Raw genomic sequence first — 21,946 nt, 5'->3', positions numbered from 1 at the left:
GGCAAAACTCTTCCTGTTTTAGCTCACAAAAAAAAACTAAAAGATGACGAATGTGAAGTGGAACATAAATCTAGCCTAATGTGCTTGTTTTTGCTGTTGCTTTCAGAAGCAGTTTCACTCTGACAAATAAATCAAATTTCTGGCATCATCTTTACATGATTACCATATCATACATTTGGTGTGTTTATCAGAGGAAGTATCAACTCATCACTCATAACTCAGCGTGTTTGGGGTGGTGGGGGGGGGGGGGGGGGGGGGGGGGGGTATCTAAAGAGGAAGAGCAAGAAAACCTGAATTCACACAGCCACAGTAAATGTGGCCTTTGACAGGTTGTTTTTTTTTCTTTCTTTTTTCTTTTTTTTTTTTTAAGCCTTGAGAGCGTCAGTGAATTTTCCATGAAAATAACACTGATTTAAATGGCACACAATCTAATCAGCCACAGACACAACAGAAACTGAAACTAGCAGAGTAAGGTTAAAAATCACACACTTTCGAATCTACGAGATATAGGGCAGGAGAATTAAGAATTTAAACATAAAGTTCCAAGTAAGTAAGAACATAAGGAATACAGTGGAGTGCATTGTTTTCTTCTCTCTGTGGTTGTACCTGGCGGAGTGAAGCAATGAGGACTCCCTGCAGTAAGATTGTGGATGAGGATAAGGTGAAACTTTCAAAAGCGTACCAGATTAAGAAAAAAAAATGCCTCATTTGATAAATCCAACGCAATTTGTAAGGAGAGTCCCACCACGTGCCTACTAATACATTTATTTCTACCTTAACATCTAGTGATTTGCGTTCTCCTCCCCTGAGAAAGATCCTTGTTTATTCTACTTCCTTCTGTAGCTTAGGACACCATATGCCATTACAGCAGTGAGGACCACCAGCGCAGCGCCTCCATAAAGCAGCACTGGGAGCTCTGATGCTGGCTCTGGCTGCACTGGCTCCTCTGCTGGGGCTTCTACAGGGGCATCTGCAGCTTCTGAGACCAAGGGTGCAGCCAGCGGGGCCAGAGCCGGCTCTTCCACAGTCTCTGGTTCTGGCTGGGGCTCCTCTGGCTGGTGAGGCACTGCTACAGGCTCCGGCTCCCGTTCTGGTTCAGGAGCTGGTTCTGATGTAGCTTCGGGTCCTGCTGGTAAAACCGTGGGGGTTTCCTTGGCTAGAGATGGGGGTGCCACATCAGCAGGCACTGGTGAAGTGGCAGCAGCTGCTTCTGGCTCAGGCTCTGGTTCTACAGCAGGAACAGGTAAAGGTGCTGCGGGTTCTGGCTCAGTAGGAAGGGGGGATACAGCTTCTGAGGCCGGAGCAAGCAGCTCTGGTTCTGAGGAGATGAGGGAAGGTTCTGCTGACAAGCTCGCAGGCGTCTCTATTACAACTGGCTCCTCTAATGAAATCAGGGAGGCCGGGGCTGTGGAGTCTGCCTCGGCTGACTCTGGAACAGGTGGAGTCTGGTCCCTAAATTCCGCCCTGAGCTCAGCCAGCTCACTCTCTGTGCCTAAAACACTCATCATGCTCTCCTCTATCGCTCCGACTTCACCGCCTTCCTCCAGCAGCTCGGCCTCCTCGCGCTCTACGTGGACAATGTCCGAGTTTGAGGAGTTGTTTTCGCTGCGCTCCTCAGCCAGAGCCATGCCCTCATTGCTGTCCAGGCTCTTGATGTCTTCAGGGTCCATTGCACCGACCTGTGCCCAAGACTCGTGGCCAGCCAGAGACACAGGTAAGCTTTCGGTCTGCCAGGAGCTCTGCTCACTGCTGTTGTCTCCAGTGCAGAGTAGCGACGAAGGGGGACTGAGCTGGTCGGGATGCTGCTCCCCTGAGAGGATGTAAATGTCGTTGCTGTCTTCAGCAATGGTCACACCTCGCTCCTCTTCTGACTCAAGCCTGAATATTTCACCCTGTGGTAGACAGACAGAGATGGTATCAACAAGGCAGGGCATGTTCTTTAGGTGTGATATTATGGAGGATAATTTCAACCAACAAACTCAAAGCCTATCATACACAAGTACAGAAATTGATGCCAAGACTGTCACACAGGTTAAATTATATTTAGACTAAAAAAAAAATTATACCAGCTGAACTATCAACTACTGGTCACGCTCCTGAGTTTAGACAATGCTGCAAAACACTTGAGTAAAATGTAGCATTCACTGCACTGCTTCGTACCTTAGCCTTTTGTGCCACCTAGTGGTATTCAGCTGCTACCCAACACTGGATAAAGCCTTTTATGTAATAGGCACGCCATATGATCATATGGGTATGAGTAACTGAAACAAAGATCAGATTGCTCATGTAAAGCACATTCAAGTAAATCGAATCAAATCAAATCGTAGGGTCTGATGAACAGAATTAAAGTTTGACGTCAAAATATTAAAAAGGTCAAACTAATTTCCAAAGCTGGATTTTCATGAGAAAACAGATTAAGAAAAAATTAATTGATCCCCGCAGGGAAATCGGTTTGGTGCAATTGCTCAAGATGCAGTTAGAGGAAGTAAATATGTAAAAAAGTAAAAACTACTAAATAGGCAAATAGGAAACAAATACACATTAAGCAAAAAAAAAAAAAAAAGCACAAATGCAAACGTGCAAAATTGCTGTATCTTTGAGTTTTACTGAGCGTGCAGTGATGTGGTGCAGAATCTATAGTATGTGGCTCAAAAACAGGCCAATGACTTTGCACAATGAGCACTAAAGAACAAGACCCATAAAGCCAAGCTCACTGCCTTGAGGGCACACAGCTTCTATGGTGGTAACACTACATGAATTTAGAAAATAATAAGATGTTGCTGTTCCAGCGAGTCCAGGTTCACACAGGCCTCAACTTTCTATCTTGTGTGTTGCAATAAAAGGCGGCAAAAAGTCACAGCACAAAACACAAAGATGAATGCGTAACTAAAACTTTTCTTTTCAATAGTTGTTATTCTACGTTTGGTATGCTAACATTTGCTAGGCTGCACTAAACAGAGTTCATCCTAAGGGAAACACAAATGTGTCATCCTTTAAATATTTGTTGAGATATTTCACTCAGAAGTACAAATGTCATGTAGTGGTGCTAGAGGAACAGTGAGTGCATCACTAAAGTCAGCAAGATTCATCATCTGGGGAACTCGAATATCTGTACAGAAATTCATGGAAGCCCATCTGATAGCAGCTGAGGTTTTTCAGTCCAGACCAAGTGGTGGACTGACCAATAGATAAACACCACCATGCACAGAACCATGGTATTAGCATAGCTAAAACAGTCACACACACACACACACATACAAAACTGCTGAGACAAGGCTGGGTGTATGATAAATTACTGATCTGTGTTTCCAGATCATGAGCTGAGCTTGACTGGGCTGAAGTTAAATTTGGATCTGTCACGAGTAGGCTTCTCTGTTGTGTTGCAGTGCATGTCACGTAGGTGTGACCTGAACAGATGAGATTCAAACAGACTGTGGTGTTTGTCAAACAGGGAGGGTGAGATTTGTGTGTTTGTGTGAGCGGCAGACATAAAGGTTCTGACACCAGAGACCAGCTCCCGAGGCAACCCTCACTCTCATTTGAAAACTATGCTGATAATAGCTTGTTATGTTCTTCACTGTCCGTAACTGACAATTTGCATCTGATCAACACACCATTTAACTCCTGAAGAAGCATATGCAAACTAGTACTGACCTACATGATTTTTAAATAACATAGTCAAACTGTGAAGGTTATTCTCCTTACAAGGACACTCGCAGTGTCGTGTGAAGCAGCTGCACATCCTGGGAGGCAGGACAGAGATTAAATCTAACAGCGCTCCACCGTTATCCAACATTCGCTTTCTCCATAAGCTGATTTGCATGTGGCAGAGAGCGAGAGTGTTTCACAAAACCCTAGCCCTCGGGATGCAGCTTCTCCATCAGCTGGACACAACAGGACAAGGTTGCCATGTGTTGGAAAATCTACAGCGTCTCTACAGAGGTTGCAGATGGTACTGAAGAACAAAAACAATCAGTCTTTCTTCTGCATTTATAGTTTAATGTTTCTACTGCTACAAAGATCTTGCAGATCTAAAATCCAAACTGACATTTAGACCTCGCAAGGAGGTTTGCGCCACAGTGAAAAACTTTGTCAGTTATGAATACTGGGTTTCCCAACTGTAGAACACAAGCACCAACTACAAACCATTTATTGCACAACTTTTTATGCAGTTTGGTGGTAGCTGTCATCCAAAGCTTAAAGTATGCAAATACAGGAAAAATAGACCATATAACCAGGTACAGTCCAAAGTTACAGGCACTACAACTATTAATAACATCTAACACAGAAAGATTTATGACGGCAAACAACAGTCCAGGAAACAACTTTGAAAACCTGCAGCTATAAGTAAAAAAAAAACAACAAAAAAAACACAAACAAACCTGAGAAGACAATCCAATCTGAATTTGCTCTATATTTGTTCTTGCTTGAATGTTCCATGTTGTCGTCCTCCAGCACTGCTGAAGCTGGGAAACATACTAACATTTTAAGAGGTTGTCAGGCGTGTTCCACAGTTCTCCACCCTCGCCCCGAGACAAGCACACACTATATAAGACAAGCACACATTCCTGAGATACAGCCAAGGGTGTACAGACTACCTCTGATCATCACTGCTTTTCGCCTGTTCCCTCTCACCGAGGTGCTGGTGTTTCAATGTAACTCCTCTGATATAAAAACACTGCACCAGACACGGGGCCAGGTAACATAGCCACTGCCCCAAAAATTTTCAGAAGAGAGGAAAACAGCTGCCACATTTTCGTGACCATTACGAGTACTTGCTACATTGGCGCATGACTGTCACATAGGGTCAACATGCTGCATCCACTTGCAAATCCAAACACTGGATCTAGGTTGTTACAAAAGGCACTCTTTCCACATCAACAAAATATCAAAGTATATCCTGAAGTATCTTAAAACCGGTGCTAACCGGTGACATTCAGTTTTGTGATTATTTTGATCAATGTAATGTCCACTGGCTCATATGCAAGCTTGACATTTATGAGGATTATGTCATCACTGTTACTAATGGACGAGCACTGCAAGAGGTCACACAGCAGCTGACTGAGTAAAACCCAGGACTGAGAGGACTGACACACTGCTCATCAGCACCTAATTCCACCTTTAATTTAAAAAGAAAAACAAATTAAGATCTCAGCTGGGCTCTGGTCATGAAACTACCTTATTATCACGCAGAATGGATATGCAAATTGAAATATCTCACCATGGGAAGACTTTCCATCACCATGAACACAGAAGGTTTAACTACTTCACTAAAATATCTTGTGTACACTTTACACTTGTGAGTGCCAATGTCTCCATCAACCGAAAACAGAGCAGTAAAACATAATTTATGAGAGAACACTGTCAAACAATCTCAGTTTCACCCACAAGTAAAAGCTACATAACACCGAAAATATCTTCCTCCACCAGCACATTTTCAATTAATGATAGAAACACTGTGTCACATTAAGTTTCACTGAAACTCACTCATCAGCAATACTACTGCCTGCAGGATAAAGCAGTCCAACACGAGACAGAGTATTTTGACAACTTGAGGACCGAATGTGTTTGTGGAATCTGACAACTTTGGTGGAGCTTTGGGCAAAATCATTTTCAAAATGATGCAATTCTCTCTTGTTGTGTGCGGCTACGCAATTTGCATCACTGAATATTGGTTTATGGCCAGTCATCATTAACAGTGTCGTGGCAGCAGTGAGACCCGTGAATAGACACAGGGACAGAGAAATGGATGGGTGCCCTGTTCCAACCTTGGCAGTTGGCCAGTGTGTTGCTGCTGTAGCAAGGTTTTCAGTAAGCTACAAGTGGGCCAGTCAGGCCCCTGGTGATGATGTTTTTAGAGGATTATTAGAGTTATTTTTGGGGCTTCCTCAGCCTGCACAGACACTCTGCTCCAGTCCAGTCTCATGTCGGTGCAGTGGCACAGCAATGCACATTATTTCACCCTGGAGCTGGTGAGAGGGAGCTTGCATAACATGTGTGGGGGGTGGGGGGCACTGTTACACTGTGCGGCATGATGTGCCCTGACTCGGCCCAGGCTGGAACCCTTACAGCACCTTGTCCTTAAAATATCATCACTGCAACTTCATTGTTTCTAAGCAGCAGCAGCAGCTACTGCCAGTATAAAACTAAGGGCCTATAGAAACTGCTTTATTGCCTTTTAAGATATGCTGCTTTTACTGCATATCTCACAGTAGACTGATAGTAAAATCATATATGTCTTCATTATATCTTTGTCTTTGCCAAGAGGTCAGGTGCAATTGTCAGTGTGCCGCTTGCAAACCCCGGGCGTCAAATTACATCACATTCATGAGGACTGTAATATGAAATGGCCGATGTGCACACTCAGGTCTCATGCCGTACTTTTCGCTGTCAGAAGGACAGGTGTCTGATTGCTCAAGGGGACAGGCCAACAACACCACGCAAGCATTTAGACAGACAGACAGACTAGAACCCCCCCCCCCCCACGTCCGTCCCTCCCCAATCATGTCCTCCTCCTACCCGCCCCTGGCTGTGTGCTGTCAGAGGGCTGCTGGTTTTGTTCCTGCCAAATGAAGTGTACACCACATTAGGGTCATAATAATCCTTATTGTAGTCCGGTGTAACTAAACAAAAGGCACCCAAACCTTGCATGGTGCGTCACTTGCACTACATTTACAGCAAGATCCACCTCTCAACAGTTCTACTCAGAAAAGTGAGAAGTAATAATCTGTGCCGAAGATTGTTTTCAGCACAAAATGTGACAAAGCAAGGATAAATAAATAAGATAAATATGATGAAGTAAACATATCTTTGCTCTCCATCTTTTCTAAATAAAAAAAATATTACGTTCTACATTTATTAGCAGTTTTTCTGTTGTTTGCTCTTTACATACGCGTTTCCTGTGCTGAGATCGCCGCGCTGTAGATTTACATGCAGCCACTGAACAATGACAAGAGATGGTGATTCAGCTAAAGAGGAGAAACCTATTTGGCTGTGGAGAGTTTGTTACTGCTGCACAGTTACTCTTTCTCAGAGAACACACTCACACACACACATCAAGATCAATGAGCTCACTCTGTAGTTACATCCCAAATAAAACATCCTACCTTAATGCGAAGCCTTGAAACGTCCCTGGTTTACACTTGAATGGACGAAGCTCAAGAGAGTCGAAAAGACAAGAGAGTTGTAGAGATGGAGTGGAGGTAGAACGCCAGTTGGAGAGAAGTGTGCTTATAAGCAGCTGTCAAACTAATGGAGATTTCACTTGGCCCTCGCTGGCTCACCGTGTCCACCCCGTTTCTTCCTCATCTCTCACCCCTCCCCTCCCTCGTATTCCCTCCCTTCCTATCGGCACTCTCTTTGTGCACTCCCTCTCTCCCTCCTCCCTTCTTTTCATGCCTCCATTACTGATCCTGTCCCAGCCTATCATCCGTTCATCCCCTGTGACATAACGCAGAGCAAGAATGTGGTTCTGTTTGGAGCCAGCGTACACGTTACATTGCACGAAAAACCGGGGAGAGCATCATGACAATGAGGTAATGGCGAGCGCGGCAGCGGTTTACATGTTAGTTCACGTGACCTGGTTCGTAGGGAGCCATCTGTGACGCAGTATTCCACTTATTACAACACTGCATTACTGAAGCCTCGTCAATATCATCACTGAAAAATAAAGCACTTATAAAACACGAGAAAAGTTGGAGTTGCACAAGAAGCATATGAAGGAGAAAATAAAAACATGGGTACAGTAAGCACAGAGAACAGTCAGGAGCTGTACTCCAGCCTTTCATTTGAGTGAGTAAACACCCTCCTGGAGTTGCTGTATATCAGGGAGTTCTCACCTGTATCAGTCCCAACATGCACAGCTGAACTGCTGAAGTGCCAAGATGGCTGTTGAGCTCTGGCTGAACAAGTTTATTATTTTTATTAAAAATGAAAATCATTAGGGGGGAAACTACGACTGAGTGTTGTCAACAAACTGATATTGCAAAAGATCAAGTACATTACATCAAAGTTATAGCATTGGGTAAGCACTGGCTTAGTTTTTAAATTAATCAATTTTTCCTACAAAGAGTAAAAACTAATGAATGAAAATAAGAGTTTTGCAACCCTGATAAAGAATTATAATGTTGATTACACTGAAATGCTGCCAGGATATGCATGCACATGTATCTGTTGAGGATTTATTATAATTATACATAACTGTCTCAGTATCATGTACATTTTAATCTCATGCGTATGGCTATGTGGTTGCTGTAGATCACTAAAGGGACAGGGACTGTGGGGTATGTGTAGTGGTAGCTCACTGATGCCCCCAGTTGGTCACTTAGAGACATGTATATCTATTTTTAAGCAGGGCACAAGCATGTTTCCTGTTCACTTTGCATTATAGTCCAACTTCCTCTTTCATACATGCTATGTGCACAATCTTGCTAAATACACTGCCTGGCCCAAAAAAAAAAGTTGCCACCAAAAAAAAAAAAAAAAAAGGTCAGACACTAATATTTTGTTGGACCGCCTTTAGCGTTGATTACGGCACGCATTCGCAGTGGCATTGCTTCGATAAGCTTCTGCAGTGTCACAAGATTTATTTCCTTCCAGTGTTGCATTAATTTTTCCCCCAAGATCTTGTATTGAGGATGGGAGAGACGGACCACTATGCAAAGCCTTCTCAATGGGTCTGGACTCCGTGGTGGCCAATCCATGTGTGACAATGATGTATCATGCTCCCTGAACCACTCTTTCACAATTTGAGCCCGATGAATCCTGGCATTGTCATTTTGGAAAAGCATGATGGATGCATGTCTTCATCTGCCTCTCTTCTTACCCTGATGAGCCCATCACTCTGGAACAGGGTAAATCTGGACTCATCAGACCACATGACCTTATTCCATTGTTCCAGAGTCCAATCTTTATGCTCCTTAGCAAATTGAAGCCTTTTTTTCCGATTAGCCTCACTGATTAGTGGTTTTCTTAAGGCTACACAGCTGTTCAGTCCCAATCCTTTGAGTTCCCTTCACACTGCGTGTGGAAATGCTCTTACTTTCACTATTAAACATAGCCTTGAGTTCTACTGTTGTTTTTCTACCGTTTAAGTGATCGCCGATCACGATTAGTCAGGATTTTTTTCCGACCACATTTCTTCCTCGAATATGATGGTTCCCCACTATCCTTCCAGTTTTTAATGTATTGGACAGTTCTTAACCCAATTTCAGTAGTTTCTGCAATCTCCTTAGGTCTTTCGTGTCTTTCGACATGGTTGTTTAAGAAATGAGCAGCTACTCATTGCATCAGTTGGGGTTAAATAAGTTGTTGCCAGCTGAAAGATAATCGCCCATGCAGTCATTACCCAAAAGGAGGCTGTTACCTATTTGCTTAGTTAAATCCAGGTGGCAACTTTTTTTTGGCCAGGCAGTGTATTTGATCATTAAAATAACTAAGAAGCAACAAGTAGTCACTGTTCTTGATTATACTAAGCTCATAGCTCACCCTTTAAATTGTATTCAAGTCTATTTCTATTCTGGGGTCCTCTCAGGAATGCTGCTTTGTTAGTGGTAATGAAAGTAGGTTTCTTTTTTTTTTTCTGAAGATGTGCTAAACTAAAATTCTTGCCCATCTAAATATGTTATATGCAAAACCAGTAGATTTTTTTTTTATTTCCATGTGACTGAGAATAAAATGTACTGGTATGTATTTATGGTTTCCTGCATTGTGTGCTTAAAAAATAAAAAAATAAAAACCTCACCCATCCCCCTTGCTGGATGATGTAGTCAGCTTCCTCCTCCTCTAACAAGCGCACCCCAAGATGCAGAAGAGTTGTCACGGACTGGCCCTCGCTTTGTAAAGCCTGGAGCAGAACCAAAGGCACTAGCACCTGGGAGAGAGGGAAGGAAAGAGGGGCACTAGTTAAGTAACAAATATATGAGGAAATATACATATTAGATAACAAATATATGAAAAGACAATAATGCACAGATCAGATGCTGTATCTTTTGCATGTCTTGAGCCATTTTAAAAGATTTTAAAAAGAGTTTGTATAAAGAGGCAAAATGAAACTCATGGCTGGCTCACCTTGCTCCAGCCTCCCTGTGTGTGTGTTGACAGAGCCAGTGTTGTGTCTCTAAATCTTTGGTAGTCCAGAGGCCTGAAACACACACGGACAAGGACATTTTCACTGGTATCAAAGTTCAATCTATCACTATTTAGAGTATATTAAAATATACCTAGAATACAAAAATAATTGTAAGATGACACACCACAGCCAGTATCTCACATTAACATTTTTGTTCATCTGCCAAAAGCTGCTAAACAACACATAATTGGATTCTAAGACTAGATTTGCCCATACCTACCTTATCTGATTGATTGCTGCCTGCAACAACAAAAACGCATTTGGTCTTTGCAAATGGAAATGACGTTATGTATTTATCGGCTTAAAGAGTGGGGAAGTGAGATCCAATCACAAGTGGTCACTCGAGACATATTAACAGTAGGTCTGAACAGGGTCAGTGATGACTTCTGAAGCCACACCTTCCTGCCACCACACAGCCACTGAGCTGCTCTAATGGGACACCCTGAGCTCCAGGGATTACTCACTTAGGTTCAACTCACTTAAATTCATTAGATCTGCAATAGATTGTTTTGGTGTGTGCAGTCTCAACCCAAGGTATATAAAGGAGACTGTGGTTTGTACATAACTTTGCAAAAATTTGCACTGTTTTTGAAATTAACTCCAATTTTATGCATATGGTGGTGTGTTCTTTATACTGTAACACTTTTCAAAAAAATATATTTTAAAATTTGTGATTTATGGCCTTGCTTACAGAATCGAAATATACAGGATCTTAAACCCCGTATCATGAGACGTATCACATCGCCACAGCCCTAACTCTGAGCACGGTGAGACCATCTGTGTGAAATCCAACAGTTCTTGGATTTCCAAAGTTGTCTGGTTGTGAAAAGCAGAAGTGAATGAGTATACACTGTATGTGTCATTGTGTACGTGTGTGATAGAATGTGTGTTAACTGAAGAAATTCAAGAGAAAACTGTTTGCATATGGGGCTGTGCTTATGAGGAAGGGATAGGATATAGATATATGAATGGACTATAAAATGTTTAATGTGTCTGTATGCACTACATACATGCATACATACATGCTAAAATCTGTCTTGACTCATCATATTTTAATTTTAATTTATGTTTTTATATTTTCTATGCAATTTTGTCATAGTTTTGTTTACATTCCTTTTCCTCACCTGACTGCATAACTACTAAAGTTCAAGAGTTCACTGAGAAGAAAATGAACTATAGCAGCAGTCAGTATATCAACATTGACTCTGTCATTCCTTTGAGATTGTGGCACACACATTTTCCTCACACTTTATGTGTATTCTATAAAGAGCGTGGTGAGAAAAATATGGTTGCTGCACTGGCTCCCATAATAATGTTTCCATGTGAAATGTATGTTTTAGATCGCCCATTTGTAAGCAGTCAGGGAAAGGAGAAATAATCTCAAAGCACAGACAACTGACGCTGATTTAGCATCACGCTTATCTCCACCAGCGCTGCCCTGAGGACTGCAACCCCTTACATGAATTGCTCTCTCAAACATGCTTTTTTCACACAGCTCCACAAAACTAACCCTGTGAGAAGTGTGTGTACAGCCGTTTCCAGGGATGTGCCAAGCTCCCTGGCCACTCGGTCTCCCATCAGAGCGAGGCAGTCCTCAACTGAGGTCTCGGGATTGGCCGGACTGAACACCAGCGATGAGTGGCGGTCGAAGCCTGTAGTGGAAAAGGCTGCAAAGACACAGACCACAGGACAGAATGACATCTCACACAGCCAGAGCAGTTCACTTATGGGGATTATTTGCATAGACAGAGAGGAAAAAGGTAGGGTGGTCACAGCAAAAAATAAATAAATAAATAAATGACTTCTTTTTTTTTTTTTTTTTTTTTACTTAGTACCTCTAACTTAGATTTCTTTAACACTTCATAAAATCTAATGCAATTTCAGACAGACCGGAGATAAAAAAAAAAATAAAATAAAATTCATGAAAATTTGTTTTTCAGACTTCACATTAAGAGTCTGAAAGACTCTTTAAGTTCGGGTTATTTATGTGACCATGGTTGACTGAGTAGCATGAATGAGTGTCTCATGTTGAGAACACCTACTGTGAAAAATTAAGGCTGCGAGTTGTCAGGAAGGAAAGAAATCCTCTACTTATAAATCGGGCTCAAAGTAAACCATCAGTCATTCAGAAAGTTCACCTCTTCCTCGCTGCACATGAGCATGGAGAGTGGTTTGAAACGACGCTACTCAGAGAACTGTGGTTATGTAAAGGAACCAAAGTTCTCTTTCACAGCATACAATTCATGATTTACACATTGGGACAAATCCTGACTTCAGGATTCATTTGTACAGGCAGGCCAACTGCCTGGATGAAAAGTCATGTTGTTGTCATTTCTGACCCACTATGGAGACTTGACTCCATAAACCAAAGACCTGAGGCCTGAATATAACTCTGTAACATTTTTTTGAAAACAGTCACTGGAGCTGGTAGCGTGCATGGTGGTGTGTATGTGAGTGTCTATCTACTTACAGGCAGCGATTTCATCTTCCAGTTGCCGCAGCTCTTCCTCTATCTGCCCTTTTATCATTCTAGTCCTCTCTCTCTCATCCTGGGCTTCTCCTGAAAGAGATAAACACATGACATACGAACCAACTCCCTCCCTCCCTCTCTCTCTCTTTTACGCATGCAGACACAAACATGCTGACTCTTCACAAATGCTACATAGCACTTAGCAAAACATTGCACAAAACCACAAAGAAAAAGCTGTTTACAATATTATTTCTGTTTTTGCATCATAACTGGATGTTTTGTCTACTCTTTTGCAATGTGTGACAGTTTCTTTGTATGTTTTTATGGTCTGTTGTCTGTATTTATAGCTATTTATTGTTACTGCTGTTGTGTCCTTATGCTGCCCTTTTGGCCAAGTTTCTGCTGAAAAAAAAGAGATTTTAAATCTCCAACTAGACTTCTAAGACTTTAAAGGAAAACAAAAATGAAAATTTGCATTGTACAGCTGTGTCACATTTAGGACTAAAACATTTTTTAATGAGACTAAATATGGAGTAGGATGGGAGGACTTGGTATCAACTGTTATCCAATACTAAAGGATTAGGATCTATGAGGAACTTCTTGACTCCAGCATAATAATGAGCCAATGACGCCTTTACATTTAGCATGACCAAATATGCACAGCTTGCCAGACAAACCAGTTGTGCAAATATAAACTCCAACTTTCCTAAGGGCTCTACTGTGAAGCAGGATTTGGGGTTAGTAAGGCAACTGGGTTTAACTTTGGCTTTTCAGTGTTTTCAGTGGTTCACTTATTATCATGATACATCGCTATGGTAACTTGTTCCTGAGCAGGATAACTTCAGAAGATCATTTAAAAAACCTGTCAACAGCCCAGCTACTAACCAATCAGATTACTGAAAAAACTTAAGTGATCATTGCTACAGGATCCCGACAGGAATCAGGCTGTTTTAAAACAGCGGGATTTTATCACACTAAATAACAACAAGTAACTATTACAGCTACATTCTTCTCTCCATTGACCTCATCAGTCATTAACTACTTTTCTTCTTTTATCCAGGCTCAGTGAAACCAGATAACAAGATTTTCTAGGTATGCTGAAACTGCTTCATTGCACTTGGAGAGAGAAAGAAAATGTTTGCAGGCTTGGGTGCAGCAAATAATAACACCCTTTACTTTAAAGTCATTCACTTACTCCTCCTCAGGATGATGTTGCTGAGCCAAAAAGAAAAAGAAAAAGAATGGTGCTCTGTCATTGCGTGCATACAGGGCACCAATGCACAGCTTATACTGAAGGCTGTTTGGATGTACGGCTGTGAGCTTTCACATTCACACAAAACACATTCTGAATGCATCCATTCAGTCTGGAAAAATCCAGCGCTCATTTGATAAGGAGGACTGACACAGTCTTGCCTTTTCACATGCTCAACACAAAGATATTGGTCATTTCCACTATGCTGAAATGTGGACTCCATTAGTTCTGTTGGTTTGAGACAGACACAGCTAAACTGGGGGACTAGTGACCAATAGCAATGAAATACAAAGAACCTTTAAGTATCATTCTCCATTGATTTAATAAGTGGGAAATCAAATACAGATGTCTTTTAACAGGAACGAAGAGGACACTCAGTCAAACTCTTTCCCACTCTCTCTCCCTCTCCATCCCAGCAGCTCACATATGAACGCCCTGAGGACCGGTGTTGGTTTTTCCTGGGCTTGGTGCTGTTTCAGCATTCAGCCAGACAGCTAGCCGGCCAACTATTTTGCTTTGGTCCATTGGCGTGTGAGTAATCCTATGGTGATTACACATGACAGGCTGTCAGAAATTGGACTGGGTCAAGCGGAAAGCAGGGATCAGCCACTCATCTGCCCTTCTCCACCCATTCTAAGCATGCACACAACAATAAAAGGGACAGGAAATACAGAGAACTTCCCCTCTCTCTCTTTTTTTTTTTTTTTTCTTGTGCAAAATTCCCAGGCATTTTTCCCCAGATAGCTCTATTCATATCCTGGGACAAAGGGAATTACATGTCTGGTCTTAAGTCCTGCAGAACTGTCTTACCTTTCAACTGGGATATGGGTCTCCCTGTGATAAATAAGGTCCATTTCACCAATAACACACTGTGGCCATAGCTTCACTCCACAGAGTAAGAGTCATAATATGCCGATGGCAATTATGGGATTTAGTTTCACAAATCGTTTCTCTAACAGAACATAACTCACATAGATTTATAAAAGAAGTACAAATGTGACATATGTACAACTACATGCCAAATAGGTCAAAACCTATTTAAAAACAGTGTGTGTGTTTTTTGTATGCCAGGCACATAGGGAACAACAGGCATGCTGCAAGCCTGAGGTCATGGCACAAGGTTGCTATAAAAGCGTCGGCGAAGTACGTCGGTGGTGTACACCATATTGGAATGACTGTAGATGAGCTCATGGGGAACCTTACATCTGTTTGTTTACAAGCACTGGCTACTTCATTAGTGTCATATTTAAATGGGCACATCAGCCTCTGGATGTGTCTCTAAGCCAGTGTCAGAGGAGGCTAAATTAAGCTGGTAAACAGGTGGTAACGTGACTACACACCCTGAATATTTTTTTGGTTACTACCATGTGTGCGTGTGGACACAACTCTATTTGTGTGCTGTGTAAAATGCACAAATGTGAGGGCAGGCCTATATGTCAGACAGCTTAACGTGAAGAGGACTAAAGAAAGGACTAAAACGGCATGTCCTTGTCGCTTGTTGCACTGAGCAGCGTGTCTCCTCTAGACTATTTCATTTCTGCACTTTCAGATGGAAGCAGTCCCCTAAATAGGTTGAGACCAAGTTGCAATAAAACAACAAAAGAAAACTGAACCACAAATCTAAAGTCTCTGTTCTCACCTTGACCTGAAGTTAGTGTGTGCGATCTGCTAACAGGCAGCATTCCCAGGTAGTTGAGCACAATGTACTTGGTTTCATAATGGAAACCCTCAGGCACAACGGCGGTGATGGAGGCAGAAAAGGTGGAGCCCGAGGTAGCCATTGAACAGACTTGTGTCAGACTCTCAGGCACATTAATTCTTACAGTCAAAGTCGGACGTCTCACCTGCCAGAGGAAGACGGATTAGTTACCACTGTGACAATCAATGCATTCTGCAGTACAGTCAATTTTCCATTAACAAAAAAAATAAAGAAATAAAAAATAAAGAAATCCATTTCAGACTCTGGATATAAGTTATGACAACATTTGTTGTTTAAGTGTAAAACAGCTGTTGCATGGATGTCACAAAACAGATGTCCCACTCAGTGTCACAATGTCCCTTGTGTCAGGTGAACATGTCCTCTTGCCCATCGGCAAAAGGAGGGATGACGCTAAAACTTGATCATTAATTATATGTCTTTGGAAATACGTGGCTGCTAACTGAAGACACAGAGGGAGAAAGGCACGGGGTATGTCTCTCTCTTAGTTGGTACGTTTTGTACCTTCATCGTGAAACAATTCAACTTACATAACCCACGTGGCGGGCACAGGGGCGTGAAAAGTCCTTCAATAAGAACCTTAACGGAGCAAATGTTTGATGGAAATTTAGATGCTGTTGCTGTACTGTTTAGCCTCCTGTAGGTATTTCTGGATATGCAAACCATCTACTCACTCACTGACTTCACAAATGTTAAGTTCGAGCTTATCATCTCACACCGTCCTTCAGAGATGATGTTCCACCATGCGGACCAAAAGTTAGATTAGTGACAATTTTGCCAAATTAAAGAGAAAACTTCCGGCATGACCTGTCAAAATAAAATCTCTGGCAGACTAACAGAGTTCCAAAACTGGGTAGATGCTAATGCCGAAGTTCTAATGTTTAAATAAAAAATATTACAAAGAATAGAATTTACGTAGATACAATTATCATTCATTTTTCTTAAAATGACAGCATGGCTTCAAAAGCTTACGATATAGCCAACGTTATACAAGCATACTCATTTAATATAATACATACAGCTCGTTAGATATTTACTTGTCAAATCAGAGAAATGTCTGCTACACTGAGAAGTCCGTTATTGGTTTGACATGTAATTGCTGGAACACCTCAGCACACATGCAAGTTGCAGCTAGCTTAACGGTACACGTTTTAGATCATATTTCGGAAACGCAAAACTCATACGCAAAGTTATTCCCAGCTAGAGTCGATTTCTTACCGTCCTTGTCCAAAGGCAAATAGGTGCTGACAAACTACACGCTAAAAGCAAATATGCGACACAGTCCCCTGCAGCAGTAGCTGTAGAGGGCAGACCACCACTGGCAGGGAACAGTAGCACTAGTACACAGTGTGCTTTGGAAGCTACATAAACTAGCGGGACTATAACACCAACCTTCCTGTCATAACCTTCAAAATAACACACTCATCAATTGGCGGATACGGCAGCGATGACTAACTTAAAGTCAGGAAGTTACTTCAAGTTAACTTTAAAGTGAAAGTGAGTGATGTTTTGGGTAATTAAAAAGGTCAATTAAAGTTTGCAGCGTATCCTAGCAACGGCAAGTGCATGATGTCAGGTGAGCACGGGGACTTGTAACGGCAGAATGTCGTGTTTAAAGTGCGACTTCTTCTAAATGAGAACGATAAACTTACCTATCCGGAAAGTAAAGTTCGACACTAAAATCCATAACTTTACAAACTTAAAACACGAAAGATCAAATATAACCTTCTCCCTGACCCTGGGGTCTCCATACGCACCACAGGTACTGAACAAAAGCATTGTAGAATAATAATGTTAACGGTGTGCTTGCACTTTAATATCTGAAATGATCTTAAAAAAACAAACAAACAAACAAACAAAACAAAACAAAACAAAAAAAAAACCCCAGCAAAAACAACATTGGGTGTCCATGTGCTATAAAAACTGAGAAAAGCCTAAGAACCTTTCCCCAATATGACAACTGGATGGACTGAATACTTGTGTTATTTTGACAGTTATACCCGGAAGTCATGTTTCGTCTTAAGTTGCTAACTCGACGTGAAAAACCAACCACAGGAGCAGTAGGCAGTAGTAAACTGTACAAGTGGTCGGGAAGACTTTCTATTTTTACAAACTTCACATAAACAAAACATTTTGAAGAACGAACATGGCGCTCACCGATGCCGACGTACAGAAACAGGTAAAGAAGACAATGTTAGGCTCGCAAATGTTATGTTAAATTTAACCACCGTTTTACCAGTAACTATTATAGAAATGTAGGTAAACATGTCAAACGTTAGCTAAGGGGCTAAAACCCTGAACTACCGTTGCGTGTACTTATGGTTGTTTAATCATTATTCTACTGTCACAGTGTTGCAGCTCGTTTTGTTTGGGTTTTGGTCATTTAACAGAACTGTAATGTTTAGTTTGTTTAAGCTTTATGTGTAAAAAAGCATATAAAGCTTAAACAAACTATCGTTAAATACTACAGGTGGCAAACTGTATTAATACAAGACGTGAAAAATTTAGGAGAAAATTAGATAATTTGTTGTTGTATGTATGTTATGAATTGTGAATTTTCACAATTCCACAAGTTTCCACTTATACTCAGAAAATTAACATAACGTGATCTGTAATGGTTGAACTTTGTGTGACATCTGAGCCTAAAAAAACTTTTGTGTATGTCTCCTGTGGCAGATCAAGCACATGATGGCCTTCATTGAACAAGAGGCCAGTGAGAAAGTTGAGGAGATTGATGCTAAGGTAATGGAAGTCTGTCTGTCTCTCAGTCTTGTGATTCTTGCTGCAGTGACCAGCAATGGGCCTTGTCATACCCGTGTGTTTACAGGCAGAGGAAGAGTTCAACATCGAGAAAGGGCGTCTGGTGCAGACACAGAGGGTGAAAATAATGGAGTACTATGAGAAGAAGGAAAAGCACATTGAACAACACAAGAAAATGTGAGTTCTTTTTATTTAGTGACTCAACAACTCAGTGTTGTTCAAAACGATGTATATAAAAAAAGGAGATATCTACACAAAGAGTTGAATTGAGTGCAGTTTGCATAAAATTAGTGTTGACCCCCTTCCAGTCATTTGAAACCTTTTGCTTTACTGAATAATGACAAACAATAGACACCTTCATACACATGGACTTTGAAGTGAGAGATGTGGTATACTAATATCAAGGTACTCACTGGATTCTCCAGGAAACATAGTGCAAACTCAAGATAATGCAGCACCACACCAGGCGTGTTATTTCCTCTTTGGAGCTGAGCTATTGTTTGGGTTTGCCTGTTTCTGCCAGTCATTGTTGTCAAATAATTACAGATTTGAATCTGAACAATCTTACATCTTTAGTCATTTTGGCAGCCTTGACTGGTGCACACAGGCCAGAGAGTGAAGTGTTATAATGTATAAGCTGCATCAAAAACTGAATCAGTTTGAATCACTGATTTTCTTTCCCTCCCACTCTTAGTGTTTCACTGTGTGTTACGAAACCATTGGTGTTACGAAACAACTAAAATAAATAAACTAAATAAACTAAATAAACTGTAACTGCATCACCTTGCTCTGTCCTGACCCTTTATCATAAAGACAAACTAATGTCTTCATATCTGCTTCTGAAAATCCACTTGTGGTGGCTTAAAAATCAATGTGTTGTAAGAAATGAGTATCATGCAGAACAGACACGCTGTATTATATGTGAATGTGTGCAGCCAATTTACTCATTGACTTCTCCTTCCATTTTCACAGCCAGATGTCCAACCTGATGAACCAAGCGAGGCTGAAGGTGCTGAAGGCCCGTGACGACATGATCACGGTTAGAGATCATGTTCATGCATTACACAGACTTGCATTAAGTTTATGTCATACAACGGATTTATAACTACAACAGGGTTGAATTCATGAGTTAGGTGCATGTGTGTGTATATGTTTAGTCCCATTGACCCCTGAATAGAATTCCTACATTTTAGTTGGATCCAGTATGATGCAAATGAATAGATTTTCATTTATAGTTCTCAGATCACAGAAAAATAACATTTACCTGTCACCACTGACAAAATTTATATACATCTGCCTATATTTATATAAGCTTTACTTAGTTACTCATATACCTTATTTCAACAACAACACAAGACAGGTATCACTTCAAAGTGAACTAAATTAATCTACAAAATTACTGATATTTCCTCTGTGTTTTCAGGATTTGGTGAATGAGGCCCGTCAAAGACTTGCAGAGATTGCCAAGGACCCTGCAAGGTACTCCACGTTGTTGGAGGGCCTGATTCTTCAGGTAAATTCTCCAACTGCTGTCTCCTCGACAGCTGATTAGTTTGTTGGTTCTCCATCTTTCCTCAGTTTGTGCTTTTCCACTTTTCAGGGATTCTATCAGCTGCTGGAACCTAAGGTCACCATTCGCTGCCGACAGCAGGATGTAGAAATGGTTCAGGTGAGGTTGTGCTGACTATAGTGTTGTGTATGTTGTGATTACTTTAATGGGTTATTTGGGAGAGATGATTACAGGAGTCTCTGCATCTTTTGTTGCATTCACGATGACTGGCAGCGGTGTGTTTTTCTGTTTTATTACCTGACAGGCTGCAGTTACGAAGAACATCCCGATCTACAGAGAAGCAGTGAAGAGCAACATTGACGTCAGAATTGACCAGGAACGTTTTCTTCCATCAGAAATGTAAGATCATTTAATGTACTTAATATCAACTCTTACCCTTGTGTGTTTGTTTTGTTTTTGTTTTTTTGTTTTTTTTTTTGAAGCAATGTCAGATTATTTATTTATTTTTTATCGTGAATATGATTGATAAGCGTGAAGGAAAGACAAACTGAAGCTGAGTTTGTTTCTCTCATATCTGTGTCTACTCTTTGTTTTACCAGATGTGGAGGAGTAGAGGTATACAATGATAATGGGAAGATCAAGGTTTCCAACACTTTGGAACGCAGGCTAGAACTTATGGCACATCAGGTAAAGTAACTTTGACTGTATATCTAAAACCCAAATCATCATATCCTGTCTTAATAACACACAAAAAGTACTTTCTGCTGCTCGCCTGTGGATGGCAGCAGAGCCCTCTGGGTTTCCCTGTGAGCTTAATTATCTAAAGGTAGGAGAGTTGAAAATAATCTTCATTGATCTTACTACTAATACTTGCTTTCTTTTTAAAATTTAAAATGTTGTCTGGAATCAGGTAAAGCTGAAAAAGTCATTGCATATTTATCACAGTCATCAGTGTTTTTGCTTTTGTAAGTAATTAAAATGTATTCGTTCTGTCTTTAGAGAACCTGCTCTTGTCGCAGATAAACTCAGGGTGGTCAGAGAAACTTCTTTTGAGCAGATATCCCAAATGCCCTCTGCTTCCTGCCCACAGTTGCAGATACAGACAAGAGCATTATCACTGCTATTATTTACTAAAGCTTCTTATATAGAACAAAGCAAATGTAAATATCTTTGCTAAAATGTGTGGGCATCGGTAAAACATTTGGAAAATAACAAGTAGGCTTTTTTGTTTTTCTGAGGAAAAGTGGATACTGTTATTAGATATATTATTAGTTAATTTTCTTTTATGTCCGTAAAAAACAAAATTAGTGAAGCAACATTACAGATGCTTCAGATTTCTTTCTTATGATTCAGGTTTCTCTTTTTAGTTTCTGTGTGTGTGTGGTGTGTGTGTGTGTGTGCGCGCGTGCGCGCGTGCGCGTGCATGCGTGTGTGTGTGTGGGTTTCTCATTCGTATCCTGACTTTACCCCTAACAGATGATGCCTGAAATCAGAGTGAAGTTGTTTGGTGCCAACCCCAACCGCAAGTTCACAGATTAATGGTGGATTTGAAGGGAGAAGTGCGGACACAGATGGAACATTTAAGGTGACCACAGACTATCATCATTGTGTGCAACAGTGTCCACAATCACCTGCCAGTCATCAGGGTCAAAGAAAAGCCTGATTTACTTAATGGGATGCTATGGATGTGCTCGTATATCTTTTTATTTTTGTACTAATGGACTGAATGATAATTCAACACTCGCACTTTTACTTACGTTTAAGTGTCCTCTATTTTACCTCTCCACGGGTTGTCTAACGGACTGCTTTAAATTGCAATGGCATTGTAAATATGTATTCCTTCAGTTGTTTTGGTAACCTGTTGCTCTTTACTAAGTGATTTTAGTAATCAAAGCTGCATGTTTAGGTCACCAAAGACACATTTTACCCTCATACTTAGTCTACATTTTTTGTAGACTGCAGTCTATAATGAGTCTGATTGTCTGGTATGTTTGCCAAAAGTTTGACTGTGTGTGCATGCGTGTGGATAGAGAAGAGATGTTTTACCATTGTTCTGAAGCACTTAACATACAAAAACCAAAGAAAATAAATGCGTGTGACGCAGAGAA

The 21,946-nt window shown here is 41.0% G+C and overlaps 2 protein-coding genes across 2 annotated transcripts; one reads left to right on the top strand and one right to left on the bottom strand.

Moving 5' to 3' along the window:
* Window positions 1–303: 303 nt before the first annotated feature.
* bcl2l13 (BCL2 like 13) lies at window positions 304–16,331 on the bottom strand. Its single transcript, XM_041038162.1, has 7 exons — window positions 16,243–16,331; window positions 15,491–15,695; window positions 12,600–12,689; window positions 11,640–11,796; window positions 10,069–10,141; window positions 9,743–9,871; window positions 304–1,892 (listed from the first exon to the last, which is right to left on the bottom strand). The coding sequence occupies exons 2-7, from the start codon at window positions 15,630–15,632 to the stop codon at window positions 828–830; spliced, it is 1,656 nt and encodes a 551-aa protein (XP_040894096.1). The 5' UTR covers window positions 15,633–15,695; window positions 16,243–16,331; the 3' UTR covers window positions 304–827.
* Window positions 16,332–17,612: 1,281 nt separating this feature from the next.
* On the top strand, window positions 17,613–21,944 carry atp6v1e1a (ATPase H+ transporting V1 subunit E1a). The gene is made up of 9 exons (XM_041038165.1): window positions 17,613–17,747; window positions 18,245–18,310; window positions 18,396–18,505; window positions 19,301–19,367; window positions 19,752–19,841; window positions 19,929–19,997; window positions 20,143–20,237; window positions 20,438–20,525; window positions 21,315–21,944. The coding sequence occupies exons 1-9, from the start codon at window positions 17,715–17,717 to the stop codon at window positions 21,375–21,377; spliced, it is 681 nt and encodes a 226-aa protein (XP_040894099.1). The 5' UTR covers window positions 17,613–17,714; the 3' UTR covers window positions 21,378–21,944.
* The last annotated feature ends 2 nt before the right edge of the window (window positions 21,945–21,946 follow it).

The sequence above is a fragment of the Toxotes jaculatrix genome, chromosome 5, assembly GCF_017976425.1.
Source record: "Toxotes jaculatrix isolate fToxJac2 chromosome 5, fToxJac2.pri, whole genome shotgun sequence".
NCBI lineage: Eukaryota > Metazoa > Chordata > Actinopteri > Toxotidae > Toxotes > Toxotes jaculatrix.
The sequence above is the reverse complement of the archived record's forward strand: the minus strand, read 5'-3'. Positions and strand labels throughout refer to the sequence as shown.